General features: G+C 39.5%; 1 protein-coding gene and 1 long non-coding RNA gene across 2 annotated transcripts; one reads left to right on the forward strand and one right to left on the reverse strand.

The window, feature by feature from the left end:
- Nucleotides 1–3: 3 nt before the first annotated feature.
- On the forward strand, nt 4–19,231 carry LOC308552740. The gene is made up of 3 exons (XR_013998134.1): nt 4–272; nt 18,484–18,661; nt 18,811–19,231. It is a non-coding gene; the product is annotated as an uncharacterized lncRNA (long non-coding RNA).
- Nucleotides 11,314–15,626, reverse strand: LYZ (lysozyme). Its single transcript, XM_081128034.1, has 4 exons — nt 15,379–15,626; nt 14,288–14,452; nt 12,030–12,108; nt 11,314–11,494 (listed from the first exon to the last, which is right to left on the reverse strand). The coding sequence occupies exons 1-4, from the start codon at nt 15,512–15,514 to the stop codon at nt 11,428–11,430; spliced, it is 447 nt and encodes a 148-aa protein (XP_080984160.1). The 5' UTR covers nt 15,515–15,626; the 3' UTR covers nt 11,314–11,427.
- Nucleotides 19,232–19,661: the final 430 nt, after the last annotated feature.

The following is a 19,661-nucleotide window of genomic DNA, read 5'->3' on the forward strand; positions in this document are numbered from 1 at the left end:
TCCGCCGCGGTGGGGCGGGCCTTTTGTCTCCGGGGCCCTTCGGCGCGCGGGAGCCTTCGGTTCGCCTGTCACCCGCCCGGACGCCTCAGCGTCGTGGTGACTGGGAGATGGCTTGTGGAGGCAGAACCTTGCCATCGCCGAAGCGCTCTAATTCTGAAATCAAGTTCATGAAATCTCGCCCACGCACAGCTTTTCGCCGTCTTCATTCAGACCTCAGTGCTTGAACCGCTCGTTTCTCGCCTTCATCCTTTCTACTCGGTTTGCCATCTAAGGTGCGTAACTGGACACAAACGTTGCCCTTCTGGGGAACCAACTACTGTGCAGATTAGTGCGGTGCTCAATTAGTGGTCTTCAATTTAAGTGAAGGTCTAGGGGCTGGCAAGTAGTGCTCCCTCCTTTTTTTTTTTCTTTTTTCTATATGAAACTAGAAGCTACTCTAACGTGTCCCTAGTTTCCTCAAACCTCCGGCTCTGACACCAGCCCTCTCATTATCATCACAGGATTTTGCACCTTACTTCACGGAAAAAAGAGACCTCCACGCCGCCAGACTTGATTTGCCCGGTATTGCCTCCCTTTCTTCTGTCCAAGAGGGAGTCTTCCTTTTTTTATTTATTTATTTATTTATTATTTATTATTTATTTATTTTAAAATATATCTTTATTGATTTCAGAGAGAGGAAGGGAGAGAGGGAGAGAGAAACATCAATGATGAAAGAGTCATTGATCGGCTGCCTCCTGCACGCCCCCGACTGGGGATCGAGCCCACAACCCGGGCATGTGCCCTGACCGGGAATCGAACCGGATCTCCTGGATCCTAGGTCGATGCTCAACCGCTGAGCCATGCCCGGCCGGGCGGGAGTCTTCCTTTTTTAAAAAAAATATTATTTTTCAGCCTGGCTGGGCGTGACTCATCGGTTGAGTATCGGCCTAGGATCCAGGAGATCGCTGTTCGATTCCTGGTCAGGGCACATGCAGGGTTGCGAGCTCGATCCCCAGTGGGGGGCTTGCAGGAAGCAGCTGATCAGTGACTCTCATCATTGACGTTTCTCTCTCTCTCTCTCTCTCTCCCTCTCCCTTCCTCTCTTTGAAATCAATAAAAACATATTTTTTTTTAAATTATTTTTCAATTACAGTTGACATACACTATTATATTAGTTTCAGGTGTACAACATAGTGATTACACACATACAACTTAAGAAGTGATTACCCTGCTCGGGGATGGTGTGGCTCAGCTGGTTGGAAGTTGACCCAGGCACCAAGAGGTCACTGGTTTGATTCCCAGTGGGGGCACATGCCAGGGTTGCAGGCTCATCCCTGGAAGGGGGCCGTAGAGGGCATGCAGGAGGCAGCCGATTGATGTTTCTTTCTCCTCCCTTCCTCTCTCTGTAAAAATCAATTAAAAAAATAAAGTTATCACCCTGATAATTGGACATCATACATAGTTGCAATATTATTGACTCTATTCCCTATACTGTACTTTACATCCCCGTGACTATTTTTATAACAGTTTGTACTTCTTAATCAGAGGGAATCTTCTTCCAGTTTAAAATCAATCCTTCTGTCTGTGTTCTTGATCTCATTCTTTTTTGCTTTTTCAAGGGTTTTGCCCCATTAACCACCCCCAATCTGTTTGTATCTTCAACCTTCCTTCTTCTTTGGCTCTTTCCCATAGAAGAGTTAAACAAGCTTAAATCTCACACCTGTCAGAAGTGCTAGTATCATAACGTCAACAAGCTAGTGTTGACAAGGATGTGGAGAAAAGGAATCTTGTGCACTGTTGGAGGGATTGTAAGTTGGTGCAGCCACTATGGAAAACAGTATGTAGATTCCTCAAAATAAAAATAAAACTAACATATGACCCAGCAATTCCATTTCTGGGTATTTCTCTGAAGAAAACAAAAACACTCATTCGAAAACATATGTGCAGCTCTATGTTCACTGCAGCATTATTTACAGATGAATGGATAAAGAAGACACGATATGCAATAAAAAGAATGAAATCTTCCAATTTGCGACAACACGGATAAACCTAGAGGATATTATTCCAAGTGAAATAAGTCTAACAGAGAAAGACAGATACCGTATGATTTCACTTACATGTGGAATCTAAAAGGACAAAACAAACGAACAAAACAAAACAGAAACAGACTTAGAGACACAGAGAACAAACTGATGGTTGCCAGAGGGGAGGGGATGAGAGGTGGGGGATTGGTGAAAAGGGTGAAGAGAAACAAGAGATATAAACTTGCCGTTATAAATAAGTCATGTAAATAAGTAATGTACAGCACAGGGAATATAGTGAATAATGTTGTAATAACTTTGTACCATGACAGATGGTTACTAGATCTATTGTGGTGATCATATCATAAGGTATATAAATGTTGAATCACTATGTTGTACACTTGAAACTAATATAATATTGTATGTCAATTACACTTTATTTTTTTAATCCTCACCTGAGGATATTTTTTCCATTGCTTTTCAGAGATAGTGGAAGGGAGAGAGAGAAACATCAATGTGAGAGAGACACATCCATTGGTTGCCTCCTACACGAGCCCCGACCAGAGCCGAGATTGAGCCTGCAACCAAGGTATTGAGCCTGCCTTTGGCAGGAGGTGAACCTGGGACCCTTCAGTCTGCAGGCCAACGCTCTAACCACTGAGCCAAACCGGGTAGGGCTCAACTATACTTTAATAAAAATAAATTAATTAATTAAATTTTAAAACGGTAAAAAAATTAACCAATACATCTTTAATATTGCATATTTCTATCTCTGCACTGTCCTTCAAAGTCGAATTTGAAAAGGCTGTCAACATTTTGTTTCTATATGCTCCTCAATTCATCACCTTCTGAATTTCACCCTCACTGAAACCTCTCTGACCAGAGTTACTGACTTCTCTATCAGTAAATCCATTAGCCACTTCTCCTTAATTCACTTGACTTCTTGGACAAGAACCGTATCTTCTTCACCTTATAGGAAGTATCTTTAGGCCCAAGTGAACATGTCTTGTCAGTAGTAATCAATGTTTGTTGAATAGTGAATAAATGAAAAATGGAGAAGTCAAGAAGACTTGAAGCTGTTTTTCCAAAGGCATTTGAACTCAGTGTGATCTGTTAAAGCATGTTGTCATACAGCATCCTGCACACCGCAACACGGGACTTTTTGTCCCCTGTGCCCTCTCCCAGATTTCACCTTTTTCTAATCACAGCTTTCAGAATGTGATCTCTAGACCTCAAATTTGCCCTTTATAATTATTTTTCCAACTTTCCTATTTCTGTTTTCCCCCTGTTTCTCAGAGGATTTTTTATTCTTTGCTTAAAATGTTACCCTAAGTATTTTTAAAGTAAAATAACATTTAATAAAATAAAGTACACAGAGCACACTGGGAACCTTTGGGGAAAGAAAATGAACTGAAAACACATCTTTTGCTTCCTCCCCAAACTCCTTTAAAACAAATAAAGAGAATTTCAGAATTATTGGTTGGGGAGAGTGGAGAGAAGACAGAAAAAAATTTTAAGTCTGGAATACAAATGGCAAGTGGTAGAGGGCAATCCTGAGAGCTAAGCAGTCAGAGTTAATAAGCTACCCAATTTGCACTGCAGAAACCCCCCAACTCTCAAGAATTTGTGGTTGTAGGGACCTCTGAAAGTCAGGGGAAAGAGGAGGAGAAGAGGTAGCCAAAAAAAAAGACTGATTAAGAGTCTGTTTAAGAAACATTAAGGTGCATAGAGCTGAGCAATTACTCCTCACTTACCCCCAAGGGATGAAATAGAGGTAAAGCAGGGCTTCTGCATTGAGGAACACCAGACAGAGTTGAGGGAGGAATACCATACAGAAAACAGGTACATCAGCCAAACATATGCCTACTGGGTGCTGACCTTCATCCCTCACTTAACTCTTAAAATTCAGGCAACCAGGCCTTTGTTTTTAATCAGGGAATAGGGAGCGGCTTCTCTGGGGAGTCAGCCTAAAAGGAGAAATCCAAGGCTCCCCAGTGAAACTGACTCAACAGGGCTTGATCACCTTTCAGTGAAGTACATGGTCTAATCCACATAGGCCCTTGGAACTTCAAATTAATTTTTTAGTTTCCCACTCCAAAATTTAAGTAGATAACCAAGGATTGATTACCAAATAGCTGAGAAATGCCTTTAATGTTAAAGATATAAGCCAACAAAATGGTAGATGAGAGGAAACAGAGAAGTAAACTAAAAACAAAATAAGCCCAAATCATTATTATTACCATATTCAGATAAAATAAATAGTAAATATGACACAAAACAAGGGGAAAAGGAACATTCAGAGAACCAAAAAAAGCTCTTGGAAATTTAAAATATGATAGCAGAAATGAAAAACAAGAAAAAGATTGGACAATATCAAAGAAATCTCCCAGAAAGTAGAGCAAAAGACAAAGAAAACAGGAAAGAAAAGATAAGAACATCTGTATTTTGCTAAGTCTACCATAACAAAATATCATAGGTTGGGTAGCTTAAACAACAGAAATTATTTTCTCACAGTTGTGGAGGTTAGAAGTCCAAGATCAAGGTGTTGTCAGGTTTGGTTTCTTCTGAGGCCTCTCTCCTTTGCTTGCAGATGGTCATCTTTTGGCTGCATCCTTGCATGGTCTTTTCTCTGTGCACAGGCATCCCTAGTGTCTCTTCCTCTTTTTTTTTTTTAAATCCTCACCTGAGGATATTTTTTCCATTAATTTTTAGACAGACTAGAAGGGAGGAAGTAGAGGGGAAGAGAGAGAAAGAGAAACATCAACGTGAGAGAGACATATAGATTGGTTGCCTCAGGCTCACACCCCAACGGGGCTGGGGATGGAAACTAGAACCGAGGTACTTGCCCTTGACTGGGAATGGAACCCTCGACTCTTTAGTCCTTGGGCTGGCGGCCTAACCACTCAGCCAAACTAGCCAGGGCTCTTTTTGTTGTTGATTTGTGAGAGAAGGAGGGGGAGAGAGAGAGACAGAGAAAGAATGAATCATCAATTTGTTGTTCCACTTACTTATGCATTCATTGGTTTATTCTTGTATGTGTCCTGACCGGAGATTGAACCAGAAACCTTGGCTTTTCTGGATGACACTAACCAACTGAGCTACCCGGCCAGGGCTCTTTCTCTTTTTATAAGGATACCAGTCCTATTGAATTAGAATCCCACTCTTATCACCTCATTTACTCTTAATTACCTCTTTGAAGGCCCTGTCTTCAAATACAGTCACATTGGGAATCAGGGCTTCAACAAATGAATTTTGGAGGGACACAATTCAGTCCATAACTACATCAGAGGACCAGTTGAGGAATTCCAGAGAAAACAAGGTAGAAGGAAGGAAATAATAAATGATTCAGGAAAGTTTTCCTGAATATCCAAAGGATATTAGTTTCCAAACTGAAAGATCCTACCAAGCACCCAGAACAAAGATGAAGACAGATCTACATCAAAGCATGTCATTGTGACATATGTCGAGAACATTGGACATAAAGAGATGATCCCACGTGATTCCAGGTCATAAAGACTCCAAAATCAGAATGGCTTCACATTGCACACTAGTAACTCTGGAATCTAGGGAGCAATGGAGTTCCCTAGATTCTGTTTCCTAGGTAGTCCCATTGCAATGGAACACTTCCAAAATTCTGAAAGAAAATTAATTACAATTTAGTGTTCCATACTTAGCCAACCCTCAGCCAAGTGTGTGAATAGAATAAAGACAATTCAGAAATGCTAAGTCTCAAAAAAAGTACCTCTCATGCACCCTTTTCAGGAATATTCTGGATACATGATCCACAAAATGAGGGAATAAACCAAGAAGGAGGGAATTATGAAATACAGGAAACACAATAAATATCAAATATGAAGGGGGAAAGAAGAAAATCACAAGATGCTGCTGGAAGAAAGAGCCCAGGATGATAGTTATGTATTAGGCATAGACAGCAACCACTCCTAATTAGAGTTGGTCAGAAATCTTTGGGAATTAATGCTTTAGGAAGATGAAATTGACAAGTCTAGCTGCATCTGAAACCTTAAGAGGAGATTTAAAGTTTGGGAATTGACCTAATGACAGATACACAGAAAACTAAGCAAGTTTAAGTATTATGCAGTTATTAGCCTTAGGGCAAGTAAATGAATTTTGGAGGGACACAATTCTCTTGTATAAGAGAAGAAAGTAATTTTATTTATGGCTATATAAACGCTGAGTATTTAACAAAAAAATGTATTGGAAATAAAATAATTACATTGAGAGTGGGCTTTGGGGAAGGGTGCCATGTGTGATGGAGAAATAGAACTTAATCCTTAACTTCCATAGTGGGAAGTCAATATCCTAAAATGAAAAAATCGGGAAAGAGCAATGTAAGTCTAATATTTAAAAGCATGGAAGTAAATATAAAACTATTAACATTAAGCTAAAAGAATAGAAAGTGGTTGCATGTGACGGGGAACGAATGGGGAGGCACATCTTTTATAACAAACCTTTCAGAGCTATTTACTCTGTGAATATTGAGAAATTATAACCTTGTTAAAATTAAAACTGATTTTAATAGATAATATGCATGAGACATGCACTTAATTTAAAAACATTATGTTTGTGAATGATATTAGTCACTCTTGATTATAATTTTTAGTAAGTCCCTTTAGCAATTTCTAAGAAAAAAATTTTTTTTAATGAGTCTGCTAAATAGAAATGCAAGAAATGTACTCTTAGGGATTAGTTATAACTGCAGCTACATGCAGAGCTCCATTATCATCTGGAATATCACCACATTTCTGATAATATCCTGGAGTAAACTAAGCAACTTAGGAATTGAGTTTCTTTTAAAAATGATCAAACATTGATATTGATTTTTAATCTGTCCCCATAAAGAAAACATAAATTTGTGTGGGGAACTTGATTATACTAAATTAACAGGTATAGGTAAGAAATTGTTTTATTTTATCAAAACACTAAGCAAAATCTCCAACAAACACTGCTTTCCCTCTTCAGCCAACTTTTGCTAATCTCTGGTTGTTTCTTCAGCCAGCCTGCATTGCCGGGTTATTCTGGTGCTTCTAGGACACATCCCATCTCTGCATCTGAGCTGTCACTCTTCATGTCTCTCTCCCCTACCTTGACCCATTCTTCCTAAGCCTCTGAATACCTGATCAGAATGGTCCCAGAATATTGAAACCTAAAGCTGCGCCTGTGTTGTGTCCCTCTGCTGCCCTCCGGTGGCTGGTCTATGCACTAATTCACATGGAATTTAGACTTGCCCCTTGGAATCCCAGAAGCTGTTGTACTGGAATCATGTGGGCTTGATGAGTTAGAAAAATCTTAGAATGCTCAACTTTGGGGGACATATTAGATAATCAAAAAAAAGATTTGTTAAATCAACTGATATTTACTGAGCATGTATCACGTTCCAGGCATTGTTCCAGGTGTTTGGAATATAAGCAAAAACAAGAGTGAACAATTTCTGGCATCTTCCCCCTCAGGACAGTGGCTCAGCATGGGGCGGTTCAGCAAAGATGCAACACAGTAAAGAAGGTGCCCAGATGTGGGGGGAGAGGAAGCCCAATGTTGGGTATTAGAACCTGAGTGGAGAGCATCTATTCCATGGTGTGGCAGTGTTGGGAGATTGGTTACAGACAGGCAAATTAATCACACACATACACATACTAAGAATGCATTTTAAGGATACTAAGGACAATGGAAACCAGGTTTCTCACTGTCAGAGAAGGGAGTTATCAACACGAAAAAGGAGAAAACTTGAATAAACCCTGTGGTATGGGATTAGAATTGGAGGGATTGATGTGAATTCAATATAAATAGATAGCTATAGAGATAAATATTATGTAAATACACATATCTTATAGCTCTGTCCATTGGTGAGGATGGTGAAACTCTAGTGCCTGGATCTTGTTTTTTTAAATGCCATTATCCAGTCTGAGGAATTAGGGCTTTTTGGAGAAATGGCTGATTCTGGGCTGGAGCAGGAACAGAACAAAGTGAGCCTTAGAGCATCTTGTGTCAGAAAACAAGAAAATGCTCAAAGAATTTGTAGGGCCATTACAAAATCACACAGAAGCTAGCTTGCAGGGGTTCTACTGGCCAAATCAGGGACAATGTGAACATTAAAACAAATCACAATACTGGATTATAATTCATTATAATTTGAATACAGTAAGAAGCCATGGGGCCATTCTGATGTAACATAATATATAAATTGAAATGTTGATGCGGAACAGCCTCAAAGTATCTTAACCTCCTCGAAAATACTTTACAGTAAAGGTAACTTGCAGACATCACCTTAAGTGATCAGAGTGAACATCATCAGTAATAGAATATTTCAGAACTACATGCCACTTGAGAGGATGTGATGAGAAGAGCACAGCATCAAGTATCACTTCTGCAGTAGTGTATTTCTGCCACAGATGCATAACCTAATTTAATCAGGAGAACATAAGAAAAAGAAAAACTTGCCCAGCTGGCATGGCTCAGGGGTTGAGCATTTCCCTGGGATCCAGGAGATCACGGTTCCATTCCTGATCAGGGCATATGCCAGGGCTCTGGGCTCAGTCCCCAGTAGGGGGTGTGCAGGAGGCAGCCGATTAATGACTCTCTCATCATTGATGTTTCTCTCTCTCTGCCCCTCTTCCTTCTTCTCTCTGAAATCAATAAAGACATATTTTTTTAAAAAAAGGAAAAAAAAACTTTAGTACATTTTACAACACAACCTGTTTGTGTTGTTCAAAAGTGTTAAAGTCTTAAAAGTCAAGAAAAAAACCTGAAGAAAATATCCAGATTGAAGGAAACTAAAGAAGAAGAAAAAAGTCAACCAAATATAACACATGATTCTGAATTAGATCTTTTTACTATGAAGAACTGATGGGGACAATTGATGAAATCAAATGAGATCTGTTGATGATCAGGTGGTATGTTAACTTCCTGACTTGGATGATGTTTTGAGACTACTTAGGAATTACACACTGAATGAATCAGGACGCTGGACACCGTGTTGACAGTTTCCTTTCAAACTATTCAGAAGAAATAACAGAACTCTGTACTGTACTTGCATCTTATATATTTTAGGAAAGATTGAGATTATTTTAATGTCTTCAAAAAGTGGAAAAAAGTCTTCTTTTGGAGGTTGTATTTCAGCGAGAAGAGACAAATTAAAAAATAAGTGAAGTATTAGTCTATCAAATGGTTAGAGGCTTAGTCCAGGGGCACTCCCACAGTTAGAAATTGAATAGCAGAGAAAGAGCCAGCCAAGGACTGAGAGCAATCAGTGGGGCAGGACATGCGCACGGAGAAGCTGAAGGAGAAGGTTTCCTAGAAGAATGAAGTGATTGTCTCTGTAGATGGCCCCAAGGAGTAGTGAGAGGGCACAGTGAGAATAGCGGACAGATTAAGGGTTGAAAAGAGAATGGGAGGTGATGACATGGAGCTGGTGAGTATAGATACCTAGCCTCAGAAGCGTTGCTATAAAAGGGAGCAGAGGATGTTGTGGTAGTTGGAGGGTTATGTAGGGTCCACGGAGAATTCTTTGTAGTGGAGGCTACTAGTGCAGCTTGGACAATGACAAGGGTGATTCAGCAACGGGGGAGAAACTCAGGATGCAGGAAACACTCAGCCTAACTTGGAGCAGTGAGAGGGATGCGATGGAGATTGCATGTGGAGACACTGCCTTTGGCAGGAGCAGAAGCCCTCATCCCAGTAATAGCAGGGAGGGAAGGAAGGAAGAGTGGACCTAGGGGAAGGTGTGACCCCTGTATGGTGACAAGGAGGGGATAATTTTGTATGAGATTGTTTCTGTTCTCTCAGTGTAATATGAGGCCAGAGATGGATAGAAGGTGTGCTGGGGCTTTGAAAAGAGGAGGGGGTGTCATCTTGAAGGGTGTCGGCCGGTTTCTGTTCTGAAAGAGCTGCATTTAATACCAGTCTTTGCAGGTGACACACATGATCTCTGCTACTCAAATTGATAATCCTTGGGTCTGGCTTCGAAAAATCTGCAGGTGTTTTGTGATTATTTCTGGTATTACGTTTCTCATCATTTGCAAGCTGACTGCCATTTATGAAAGATACTGGAAGTCAGAGGAAATCGCCACAATCCAACTACAATTATCAGGGGATTTTATTAACAAGGATCGAAATGATGACTCAGTAATGAAGAAACCGACAGACACCCCCTCAGAATGATCTTAAACTAAACCTGGATGCCTTTAGGCCTTTTAAAAGTTTCTGGAGCACTTTTAAATAGAAATAAATTGTGGCTTTATAAAAATTAAAATAAAATAAAAAAGAGAGAAGGAAAAGTAAAATAGAAATATTCATTTTGGAGAGTGGGGACACTAACCCAAAAGGACTGCAGAGACGTGACTAAAATGGCCCGCAGACTCGAGGGCCCACGTGAGATTTGTGGTTACGAATTTAAAGCGAGATCTGTGAGCATGCTTGTGGAGTTTTTCCCCAGCAATACCCAGCTGTTTGGGTACAGGTGAAGATATAAGGAAACTTTAAGAGGGCCAAATCAGTTTTTTCAAATATACATATTTTTTTCTTCAGAGATACTAGAGGGGTCTAAACGAAGAAAGACAAGGTATGAGGCCTTTAATGAAAATTTTTTTTTTTTTCTTTTTGCAACATGGTAATTTCACACCGGTGGTTGTTAATTAGCAATTATTTCAATACTTTCAAACTCATTTGCCTCTAGTTTTAGTCAAAATGCATAAATCTAAGCTTATGAAATTAAGAAACAGAAACAGCTAATCTAATCCTTCTTGATAGTCCTTCATGATCAGCAAGATGCATAAAAGAGTTTTCTAAATTTTATAAATTGTGAGTTCATTTTTAAAGCTGTATAAAAGCAACATTTCTAAGAAAACATTTAACCAAAGGTCACACTTAATGAAAACAAAATTCTTCATTCAAGTTGTCTCCATTTTCAGCTATCTGACATTCTGCTCCTTTGCAAATTTGATATTGCCCAACAAAGAATGATAATCTTTTACCGTTTGGGAGACGACTAACCAGGTGGAGACCTTGAATGCCTACACAGCTGAGATTTTGCCTAAGATCAATGAGTTTTAAGAGAGTCTTTTGTTACATATTTATCAAATATTGAGGAGTACTTGTATTATTCAAGATGAAGTCTGGGTTATTTCTTTGATTAAGAATTGAATGTACTGGAGATGTATTTGATAATCAAGATGTTAGATAAATTTTCACTCGCATAAGTTCTATTAGCAAATTGAAACACGTTGTAGGCTTACTATCCAGTAGTAAACACATTAGAAAACATTAGCCTCTTAGAAGAAAGACCACATTTTATTCCTGCTTCTGTAAAAAGTTTATTTGTTTCAAAGAACAGTATTGTGAGCTTTTACTAAACTACTACTACTCCCTAAATATGAAAGAAGAGACAAAATGAGCTGAAGAAGTAAAATTCCAGTTACACTCCACATCCTTGAATATACTGAGTGAGATCCTGGTTTTGACAACGATTTCTCCAAGCCACCCTGTAGGGAAAGGTAAAACAAATGGTGATAAGTTTAAAGCATATCTTTATTGTAATATATATATCAAGTCCTTTGGGAGAACAAAATATTTTATCAATATATGAAATACAGGCTATTGATAGATCCAGGTATTGCCATCTATTAAATGGAGACATGTACATCAAATACTTTACTTCTCCCCAAAGCCTGCGCTAAAGCATAGAATGCTGACCATGGCAGTCATGTACTTTCCCCAACAGCAGCTGCAAAGTACATTCCACATTTACCTCATTCCAAAAAATGTCAAAATATGACAAGGAACTTGTAGAATGTGGAGAATCTTAAAAATTCTAGAAATTCCCCCAAATAATTGCAGGAGTAAGAGAAAAAGATTCTGAATCAGTTAAAGTAAATTGCTTCTAAGTGATACATTGTTTGGCATGAGTCTAAAGCTGCAGCGTTCAGTTCTCAGTAGCATACTGTGGTCTTTGAGAATCTCTCCCTTCTCTCCTAACAGTAGGGTAAAATAGCTTTCCCCTTTAATGCTTAAACATACCATGCTCTGATGCCTTGTGGGTCGCTGACAACCCTCTTTGCACACGCTACAGCTTGAGTGATGTCATCTTGCAGCAAAACTGAAAAAGAGGTGGTGAGGAATGAAGACAACTTTCACAGAAGTTTTCATTTCAAGTTTAGGTTTAGCCAGATTTATTCTCTTAGGCTGAGGAATGGACACTAAAATTCTTTTCCACAAGTTATGTATCAGTGAATGTTGGGGGGAAATTTTTCTTCATTCCATCCCATTTGGCATGAAATAAAGCATTCTGTTTCTCATTTATCGAAGTCATTGGAAGCTCTGGAATTATTAACTAATGTGATAAATGGTTCTCTTTGTAATAGGCACTATAAGAAGAAAAAGAGGAACGAACCTAGTAATTTTTTTTTTTTTTAATATATCTTTATTGATTTCAGAGAGAGGAAAGGAGAGGGAGATAGAGAGATAGAAACACCAATGATTTGAGAGTCATTGATCGGCTGCAGCCCACAACCTGGGCATGTGCCCTGACCGGGAATGGAACCCCGATCGCTTGGATCCTAGGTCGATGCTCAACTGCTGAGCCACGCCCGGCCGGGTGAACCTAGTAATTTTTTAAGCAGCAATTTTACTACTAGAAATTTCTTCTAAAGAAATAAAAAAAAAATGCACCCAAAGACGTACACACAAGGCATTTCATCACAATTAATAAAAGGTAACAATGGAAATAGCTTAAATGCTAACAGTAAAAGTTGAGTCAATAAATTATAGAATAATTATACAGAGCAATTCTATCCATCCTTTAAAAATAATAAATATTGCCTGGCCGGCCTGGCTCAGCGGTTGAGCATTGACTTATGATCAGGCGATCATGGCTCGATTCCCGGTCAGGGCACATGCCCGGGTTGCAGGCACGATCCCCAGCAGGGGGCGTGCAGGAGGCAGCTGATCAATGACTCTCATCATTGATGTTTCTATCTGTCTCTCCCCTCTCCCTTCCTCTCTCTGAAATCAATAAAGATATATTTAAAAATAAACAAATAAATAAATATTAGCCCTGGTTGGTGTGGCTCAGTGAATAGAGCGCACCAAAAAGCCATGGGTTCGATTTCTGATCAAGGGCACATACCCGGTTTGCAGGTTCAATCCCAGCCCTTGTCAGGGCTCTTGCGAGGCAACCAATCCATGTGTCTCTCTCACATGGATGTTTTTCTCTCTCTTTCTCTCCCCCTCCCTTCCTTCCACTCTCTCTCTAAATCAATGGAAAAAATATCCTCAGGTGAGGATTAACCAAAAATAAAATAATAAAAATAATAAAGATTGGTTTGTTTTTTTTTAAATATATCTTTATTGATTTCAGAGAGAAGAAAGGAGAGAGAGAGAGGTAGAAACATCAATGATGAGAGAGTCATTGATTGAGCCCATAACCTGGGCATGTGCCCTGACCAGGAACCGAACCCCAATCACCTGGATCCTAGGTCAACGCTCAACCACTGAGCCACACCCGGCCAGGCAAGATTGGTATTTTTTAACATAGAAATAGTTTTGTGTGATAAAGAGCAAATCGTAAAGCAGTATATATAGTACAATTTCATTTTTTTAAAACACACATTGCTTACATGTTTATATGTAGGTATATTTGTATATGATATAGTTTTAGATTCATATACATGATTGATATATATTCCAAAAGAATATATACCAAAAGTTACCAGTAGTCATAAATCTCTTGGTAGTAAGAATTTTTATTCAATGACCACAGATATTATATAATACAAAATATTTTTTAAATAAATTAACTGGATACAAAAGAACATTCTAAGAATAATCTTTTCTATTAGTAATTTTAACATTTAGAAATTTAATATCAATTTTACAATACTCCAATATTTCTATTTTTATGAGTTTATTTTATTTTTTAAAGTCAGTGTCTCTTTTTTTAATCTTCTCCTGAGAATATGAGTTTGTTTGTTTTTTAATTTTAGAGAAAGAGGAAGGGAGAGTGAGAGAGAAAAGCATTGATCATTTGCCTCCTGTACACACCCCAAATGGGGATTGAACCCGCAACCTAGGTATGTGTCCTGACCAGGGATCAAACCTGCAACCTTTTGGTGCACTGGACAACTCTCCAACCAACTGAGCCACCCGCCCAGGGCAGGATGGAGTTTTCTGAGGTTCCTGATGAACTTTTCAAAACCTTTTCATTTGTGTTGAATCTGTATTCTTGTAAGTATAACCCAATGGTCCTGTGTCATCACTCAAACGTTATTTTTTCTTACCGTTGCAGGATATACGACAGGCGTTAGCTGCGCCTGGGGTTTTGCCGTCATTGCACCAGTAGCGGCTATTGATCTGAAATATCCCATAATCAGTGCTTTTGCTTCCAGGATTGTAGTTTGTAGCTCTTGTGTTGTAACTGCTTTCCCATTTGGCCAAACACACCCCTGAAAAGAACTTCTTTTTAGTAACAAATAGCAACACCTCATGACTTATACTGCATACTATAATCAGCTCTATATAGCTACTTCTATTTTACTAATGACTTACTTTATAAGTATAAAGGTATAGAACAGGAAAGACTCATCCTTCCACCCACCCATATATCCTTCAAACTGTTCACTCATTCATTCAAAAATAGTTATTAAGGGGAAATGTTTGAATTCAATCTAAAACTACAGTGATAACATTGACAAATATGGACTAAAATAGAAAATAACTTTTACACAGGTACATCTTGGATGATGTGGAAGAAAATGAAAACAGTTAATCCACTAGAATGAGTAAGAATAATAAAATATCATTTCACGTTGCATTTCAGGGATTCTGATATAAACAGTGATTGAGTGGAAACAGGTTCCTACTGCTTCTGTATTGAGATTTCAACTTAATTTTTTTAAAAAACACAACTTTGCTATTAAAAGCCTCGTGTCATGCATGAGAATAAAAAAAGAGAAAAATACTGCAGTATACTAGGCTCACAGAACCCAAATTCCACCCGGGAAATAGCTGGAGTCAAGTACCAAAGACTTGACAGAGATTTCTCAGGGCTCAAGCATCTTAGCCTACCTGTGCCACCGAGTCTGGGGCAACCGGCAGATTTAGTGGCACTCAAAGAATACAACGGGTCGTGGTTTATTTAGAATGGTACAGAATTTTGCCCTCCCAGGCCCTCACTCCTTCATCTGGTATATCTGATTCCAAAGGAACAAGGTGATGTGAGTTTTTTCCCAACCATTTTAAATATACAAACACTCAGGGAAAAAATTTTAAAGCCCATTCACTCAAAGCCCCTTTCTTATCATTCATCCTCTATCAGTACCTGTTGCACATCTGACCGACTATTGGGAAGCGTGAAGAAGAGTTAACTTACAGTCTGCCAGCTTCACTCCCCTGAAGCCATCCATTCCAAGCCTTTTCAGAGTCCTGGCCAACTCACACCTTTCATAGACCTTGCCCTGGACGGCAACAGAAAGGAGGAAAAGCCCCAGAATGAGAAGAGCCTTCATGTTGCCTGAGCAGCCAGACCTCTAGGCTGGCCTGGGTAGGCTCGCCCCGGTATTTAACATCTTTTAACTTCCTTCTTTCCCAGTGGTTTGGAGGCTCCACCCTCTGAGATGTGGGGAAAACAGGAACAATTTTTTTGGTTCACCAACTTTCAAAGGTTAAAAGAATTAACCGACAGGAAAATGAAGAAATGACATTGTTTAAAGCCCTGGCTCAGGAAGAATTTGTACTGGCACTGTTTTCAAAACAGGAACTTTCTCTTACTGTATTATGGATTTGAGCAACTATAAAGGAAAAAAAACAAAAACAAACACTTGACACAGACCGAAAATGGGCTCTAATCTTTGATTAACGTTCATTTCATTAAATTGTTCTGTGTGCATTCACTATGCTGTTTTCACTTTTTTTCACTTCAAATTATTTTATGTACTCTTTGCACAAAAGAACATGGCACATTGTCGTTTTAATAGGTATGTAGCACAACACCATGTTGCTCAGCCAGATTTCAACTCTAACTTTTTTTGTTACTCTGATACATTTTTTGTTTATAAATAAACCTCATGTGAACAACACTCCAACTCCTTTTCAACAGTGCCTTACCTCAGATTTCCATGTTAAAACAGAGGGGTCATTATAAAGTAGGGGAACTTTATAATCACACCTACAGAAGAATAGCAGAGTATGCCACTCAAAACTCTGCCCCTTTGCCAGAAGGATTACTTTGAGCTGAAGGCAACTGAGAAGAAGCATATCCACGAAAAGTTCTCTCTAAACTATCTGCCTGAGAACAGAACATAAATTTGTACAGAAGCTAATAACGTACAATCCTAGATGCTCATCAGCCCCGAGGGAGCACAGAACAAACTTTATTGACTAGCTATTTTCTCCCATTAGTTCTCCATATATTTAGCATCCCGCAGTTTGCTGCCCTTGGAAGCTGAAGACTCTTTTCCTCTGTCTCATTTCTCTAAAAATGTATTGTTCTTGGTGAAGATGCTATGTAAGCCCAAATTCTAGCCACCTCTTTTACTCATCCCCGAATTTCTCCCGAGTATATATGAGATGTGCATAGTAATAAGCAGGTTTGTTTTCTCTTGTTAATCTGTCTTTCGTTACAGAGTCTCAGCTGAAACCCTAAAAGGGTAGAAGGGAAGAGATTTTTTTTTCCCTCCTGTGCAGTTTCTGGCAATGAGGATGGGACAGTAAAAGACAGGGATGTCCCACTCTCCCTAGAGACTACAGTTGAGATGTGGGGCAAATGACAACAGATAGCAGAAGGTAAGAATTCTTACTGTGTCAGTGTCCCATGTAGGACTAGTCAAGAGAGGAAGATAAAAACTTCTCCTAGTCTCTTCCTTTCCAAATTTCTACTGGCAGGAGAAAAACATTTGTAAAAATAGATCTGGAATTGTGACTCTTGTAATTTGGTTTGGGGCACCCATAGGTTATTGATTCTTAGCCTGCCAGAAATTAGTCATGTTTTCTTTTTTCTCTGTCTTTTGTGTCATTTTTCATAAGGATGAAAATCATAAGATGAGCATCTCCATTTGTCTTATTTTATGTACCCAAAACTTCCATTTGTAACCAGTGAGAATACTCTCTGGTTTCTGCCACTTGGGTGTGAAGAGAGGGGTAGATTATTAAGCTTGGATCAGGCAGCTCTCCAGCTGGCTAGGAGCCTAAGACATGTGACAAGCAGTACTCTCTTTGTCCAAATGTGCCAGCTTTCAGGGAAGATTGTCTTAATAAAGAGAGCCAGTATATAAAGGACCATTGTCATCTCTACCTCTGTTACCTTATTTGTACTGGGAAAATTCCCATCTCAGTATCACCTTTCCAGTAACGCAGATGAATGGGTCTGTGATTTAAAGTGTCTCACTTTGTGGGAGATAGAAGTTTCTTTACTACCTGTGACAATGAGGTCTTTGCTTTCTTAGGCTATCTTTGGAGTAGCTCTGCATCTTGAGAAATCTGCATCTTTTACATGCTCTTTGGAGACAGCTCTTGTGTCCATGGTTAAGCCATAAAAAGGCTTATTGGTATGAAGTGACAATTGAAATAGGTATATCTTTGAAGATCTGGACTTTCACATCTAAAAGGATTTTCTAGAGTTCGTATCCTAAACAAATTTGAGGAAATTGGAGGAAAGAAAGAGAGAAAGGAAGGGAGGGAGGGAAGGAGGAAAATAGATACAGAAGAATGCCTTAGTTGGTGTGTGTTGGGGGAAATGAATGGGAGAGGATATTCACAAACAACAACTCTGACAAGGGGTTAATATCCAAAATGTGTAAAGAACACATACAGCCTGGCCGAGCGTGGCTCAGCAGTTGAGCATCAACCTAGGATCCAGGCCATTGGGGTTCGATTCCCGGTCAGGGCACATGCCCTGGTTGCCGGCTCGATCCCCAGTCGGGGGCGTGCAGGAGGCAGCTGATCAATGACTCTCTCATCATTGATGTCTCTCTCTCGCTGGCTTGCTCCCTCCCTCTCCCTTCCTCTCTCTAAAATCAATAAAGATATATTTAAAAAACAAACAAAAAACATATACAACTTAAGACCAAACAAACAAGCAATCCAGTTAAAAAATGAGCAGAGGACCTGAACAAGGCACCTCTCCCAAAAGGAGAGACGAACGGCCAACAGCTATCTGAAAAGATGTTCAACCTCACTAGCTATTAGGGAAATGCAAATCAAAACTACAGTGAGATGCCATCTCACACCTGTTAGAATGGCTGCTGTCAACAGGACAAGTAATTACAAGTGTTGGCGACGTTGTGGAGAAAACGGAACCCTCATTCACTGCTGGTGGGAACGTAGACTGGTGCAGCCACTATGGAAAACAGTATGGAAGCTCCCCAAAAAATTAAGAATAGGGTTATCATATGACCCAGCAAGCCCTCTTCTGGTTATCTAACCCCCAAATTTGCAAACATTTATTCACAAAGATATACGCACCCTTATGTCATTGCAGCACTATTCATGGCGGCCAAGACATGGAAACAAAGTGTCCTTCAATAGGTGATTGGATGAAGAAGACTTGGAACATATATACAATGGAACACTACTCAGCCATAAGAAAAGATGAAATACTGCTCTGGCTGGTGTTGCTCAGTGGTTGGAGCATCGTCTTGTGCACCGAAGGGTCTCAGGTTAGATTCCCAGTCCAGGGCTCATACCTGGGTTGCAGGTTTGATGCCCAGCCCTGGCCGGGGCTTGTGTGGGAGGCAACCAATCAATGTGTCTCTCTCACGTGGATGTTTCTCTCTCTCTCCCCTCCCTACCTTCCACTCTCTCTAAGGATCAATGGAAGAAATATCCTCCAGTGAGGATTAACAACAATAAGAAATACTGTCATTTGCAACAACATGGATGGATCATGAGAATATCATGCTAAGTGAAATAAGTCAGAAAAATCTAAGAACCATATGATTTCACTCATATGTGTGATATAAAATGGAAAGCAACCAATGAACAAACAAGACAAACAAACAAAAATTCATAGACACAGACACCAGTATTGTGGTTGCCAGAGGGGGGGGCGATGAGGGAATAGTAAAGGGGAAAGGGGATCAAATATATGGTGACAGAAGATTTGACTTTTTGAGTGGTGAGCACACAATGCAATATACAGATGATGTATCAGAATTGTACACTTGAATAGAATTGCATATAATTTTATTAATCCAAATCACCCCAACAAATTTAATTTTTTTAAATGCAAAATCAAACAAAAAAACAAAACAAAACAAAAACATGAAAACCCCCAAACATTAGAAGATGGAGATCAGGCTTAAAGCAAATGTCAAAACTGTAAGTGATACTAAGCATGTGTGAAACTTACATAAATACTGGTAGCCAGGAAATAGCTTTGACAAAGGCCCAGAAAAATGCAACAAAGACTTGATTTAATGAGCCTTACACTGTAAGCAGACCCCAGTGTCCAGGACTTCCTATACAGGGTATCCCCAAAAAATGTATACACACTTGGGTGGGGAGAGATTAATCTGTGTCCATGGGTTACACATGTATACATAACCCATGGACACAGACAATAGTGTGGTGAAGGCGTGGAAGGGGGGTGGATGCAGGGTAGAGGGGGTCAATGGGGGGAAAAAGGGACATCTGTAATACTTTCAAGAATAAAGATAA

Source organism: Miniopterus schreibersii, assembly GCF_964146895.1.
Source record: "Miniopterus schreibersii genome assembly, chromosome: 2".
Classification (NCBI taxonomy): domain Eukaryota; kingdom Metazoa; phylum Chordata; class Mammalia; order Chiroptera; family Miniopteridae; genus Miniopterus; species Miniopterus schreibersii.

Coding starts and splice junctions, on each gene's coding strand:
- LYZ (XM_081128034.1), bottom strand. CDS start 15,514: ATGAAGGCTCTTCTCATTCTGGGGCTTTTCCTCCTTTCTGTTGCCGTC. Junction 12,109..14,287: donor CTGTCGTATATCCTGCAACG/GTAAGAAAAAAT, acceptor CCTCTTTTTCAG/TTTTGCTGCAAGATGACATC. Junction 11,495..12,029: donor CCACAAGGCATCAGAGCATG/GTATGTTTAAGC, acceptor CTTTCCCTACAG/GGTGGCTTGGAGAAATCGTT.